Source organism: Dunckerocampus dactyliophorus, chromosome 16 (genome assembly GCF_027744805.1).
Source record: "Dunckerocampus dactyliophorus isolate RoL2022-P2 chromosome 16, RoL_Ddac_1.1, whole genome shotgun sequence".
Classification (NCBI taxonomy): domain Eukaryota; kingdom Metazoa; phylum Chordata; class Actinopteri; order Syngnathiformes; family Syngnathidae; genus Dunckerocampus; species Dunckerocampus dactyliophorus.
The window spans coordinates 4,665,985-4,669,798 of NC_072834.1; the positions used below are offsets into that span (position 1 = coordinate 4,665,985).

The window sequence follows — 3,814 nt, forward strand, 5'->3', positions numbered from 1 at the left end:
TAATACATGAACTGTGTCTTCCAATGAACGTTACGCAGCTATTTTGACTGACATATCACCACTACTCTGGTTATTGAGGGATTATGTGTGATTATCTTGATTGCCGTATTGAGTATAATTATGATGTCAACTACTCTGATTACCTCTAAACTTTGAAAATGGGAATGTGAAATACGAATCATTAATATTTACAATAGTAACTCATTTACAGTATATGTATAACGTATACTGTATAAATACTCAGATTTTTATATAGTAAATATATCTATTTTCTATATTGATAGTAGGAGGTGGATCTTTGGGACTTGGTCATTTTAAAAGTAGCTCGCAGGCTGAAAACGTATGAGCATCCCTGATTTGGAGTCTCCATTAAACCGAACATGCATATTTTTGGAATGAAGACCCACAGCAAACGACAATCCTTGTGAAAGCGGAGGACGACGGACTTTACTCACATGCATTCTTTCTTCTTCTGTAGTTTTGGTGTCACGTGGTTCCGTCCATTCACAGCGCCACAAGGACGTAGCGACACGTCCCGTCTGGATGCAACTACTTACTAATCCCACAGTGTGGACACGACTTTTTTTCAAACCGCCAAAAAAAAAAAAAAAAGTCATAATATGACCTTCGGCCTTGGGCAAAGGTCATATTATGACACTTTTTCTCATAAATTTACAACTTTTTTCTCGTAAATTGACAACTTTATTCTCGAAGTCTCCGATTATTTTGATACTCCGTCGTAACAGGCATTGCCTGAGACAGCTATGAAAATGGGGGAATGACATGACCTTTGGCCTTGGGCAAGAGTAATATTACGACTTTTTTTTCTCGTAAATTTACCACTTTTTTCTCAAAATCGCCCATTATTTTAATACTCCGTGGTAACAGGCATTGCCTGAGACAGCTATGAAAATGCGGGACTTATATGACCTTTGGCCTTGGGCAAAGGTCATATTAGGACTTTTTTTCTCGTAAACTTACGACTTTTTCTCATAAATGTACGACTTTATTCTCAAAATCTCAGATTTTTTAAATACTCCGTGGTAACAGGCATTGCCTGAGACAGCTATGAAAATGGGGGACTTATATGACCTTTGGCCTTGGGCAAAGATAATGTTATGACTTTTTTTCTCGTGAATTTACGACTTTTTGTCTCGTACTTGCACGACTGTATTCTCGTAAATTCACAACTTTATTCTTGTAACTTGACCACCTCATTCTTGAAATCTCCGATTGTTTTTTCAACGTGGCCCTAATACTCCATCATACGAACAAATGTAGACTCAAAACCCAAAACTTAATGTATTCACGTCAAGAACACACTTCGTCACAGGCTTCATTGTGTTCCGATTACATATCCATAGATTGACTTTTTCACCCTTGAAATGTGTGCTAAAAACGTTCTATTTGTAAGCAGTTCCATCCAAGTAGATGTTTTTGTCACACAGCACATCAAACATTTGCAATGAACTCATGAGTGATGCGTTCACTGCATGATCGCCGCTTCACCCAAGTGCGCAATTTCAACCAATAGGAGCAAAGAGCGGGTTAGCCAAGTCGCTCCCACCCATCCTGCACTCTAATTGGCTGATGGCTAAATCAATTTCTCCACTCCTGTCAGAATAAATACTTGATGACAATCGAATATATAGGACCTGGACACACATCGGGGCGACATTTAAAACAACAGGTTTAAAAAGTGACTCAATATCAAACAACAGCAATCATGAGCATGAACTACCCAACAGCGGCGCCGACGCAGAGGTCGACATCGTTTTTCATAGAGGACATCTTACTGCACAAACCCAAGCCGCTGAGAGAAGTCATTCCCTCTCCGTTCTGCAGCTCCCTGGCCTCCCGGATGCCGATCCTGGAGTACGGATACCCGCTGGTGCCAACGCCGATACTGGCGCCGCATCCGCACCATCCGCTCCACAAAGCAGAACATCACCAGTACTTCTTCACTTCCGGTAAGCACCGATAATGCGTTCAAAGTTGGTCGTATGTTACAATCTTTGGTCAAATTCTATTTTAATTCGTTTTGTATTATTTTCGGGGTGTCATTAGAGGCAAAAAAAATCAGTCAAGTGGACTTCAATTAAAAACTCGTGTCTTTAAAAAAAACAACTGGCACGGTCAGAATACTAATAATTATTCGTTTTTTTAAATAAATATTTGTCATTAATAATCATTGTTTTGTTACTCGTTTGCCCCCTGCTAAATAAGCTAAGCAATATATTGGATGCAATTGCAAACATACTGCTTTAAGTAATTCAATTCACATTCACATTTGTTCTTTTCGTTTTCATTCTGGAATAAATGTGTTAAATTGTAAGGCGACATTATTGAATCATGTGTTGTGGTTTCTCTCCCGTTGCAGGCATGCAGATACCGGGCTTGTTCCAGCACCACGCAGACTTACCGGGCAAGCACTGCAGACGCAGGAAGGCCAGGACGGTTTTCTCGGACTCGCAGCTCTCCGGCCTGGAGAAAAGGTTCGAAATCCAGCGCTACTTGTCCACACCGGAGAGAGTGGAGCTTGCAACTGCACTCAGCCTTTCCGAAACGCAGGTAAAACAAAAAAAAATCACAAAAAAAAACCTCTCACAGGCACGAGATTTTAAAAGTTTGTGCGATAGTGCCGTTTTTATCTCGCGTGGATGTGTGCTCTTAGCAGCAAGTCTTATCCACGTGTCAACGGATTTGGCGTGTAAAATTCAGTACAACCCAAGAATAAATCTATCAAGTCTTCATCATGATCCGGAAACAAGAATTGATTCACCTAGAGTGCCACTTTAATGTGTCCTATTAAGATGATTATTGTTTAATAATGACTCGTGACAGTGTGCACTGAACGCCTGCGCCATGTTATGATTTATTAGTCGGACACGTTCAACACGCGCATCTTATCGATTCATGATTATTCTGTTCGTTTGCTTACATTTTGTCATTTAATGTTTGTTCATTTTCCGTGTAAAGAAATATGTACAAATTACACATAATAATATCAATAAGCAAATATAAGAAAAAAGACACTAAACAGCTTGTGGAGCGTTCAGGAAAAGGACAAATAAGCAGCAAAATGAGATTTAAAAAATGCAATAAAATAGGAATACATTTATCACACATATTTATTACACATTTTTGCACAATTTTTGAGTAATCCCTGTATTAAATATCGATTTAGAAATATGTGCGACATTAAAGTTGATGACGTGTCTTACAACACACGTGTTCTGTTTTCTGTATCTTGGATTATTTCGTTGATTCCCGAGCTTGTCGACTGACTTTCGTCTGTTTTGTTCATACCGTCGGTGGCCTTCTCAGGTCAAGACGTGGTTTCAGAACCGGCGGATGAAGCACAAGAAGCAGCTGAGGAAAGCCCAGGACGAGCGCAGATCCGCGGACAACTCAAGCGAGAACGAACTGGCCGAGAAGAGCGTGGAGGAGCTTCAACGTCCTCTGGAGCAGGACACATATTTGCTGGAAGAAAACGACGACGAGGTGGATATCGAGGATGATATTTGCTCCCCGGATCATCTTTTATAGTAGGCTGTTTCCCCACCCTGTATAGTATATTTTTGTAAATAACGCCGGCTTTCTTTGACTGTAATTAGAAACGTATCAGACAATGCTATTTATTCACACCGACACTTGTTGATATGTTTATCAATTGTGTACAAAAAGCAAATTATTTATATCGAAACATAATATAATCACAGTATTACTGGGCTAACACGAGTTCATGAAATTGCAAGATATTTATTTTGAAATATGTTTCTACTTGCTTGTTTCTTTCGTAAAGAGACACCAT

At 39.6% G+C, this 3,814-nt stretch overlaps 1 protein-coding gene across 1 annotated transcript; it reads left to right on the top strand.

The window, feature by feature from the left end:
- Positions 1-1,726: 1,726 nt before the first annotated feature.
- On the top strand, positions 1,727-3,814 carry bsx (brain-specific homeobox). Its single transcript, XM_054755598.1, has 3 exons — positions 1,727-1,970; positions 2,381-2,571; positions 3,328-3,814. Exons 1-3 carry the CDS (start codon positions 1,727-1,729, stop codon positions 3,547-3,549), a joined length of 657 nt encoding a protein of 218 aa, XP_054611573.1. The 3' UTR covers positions 3,550-3,814.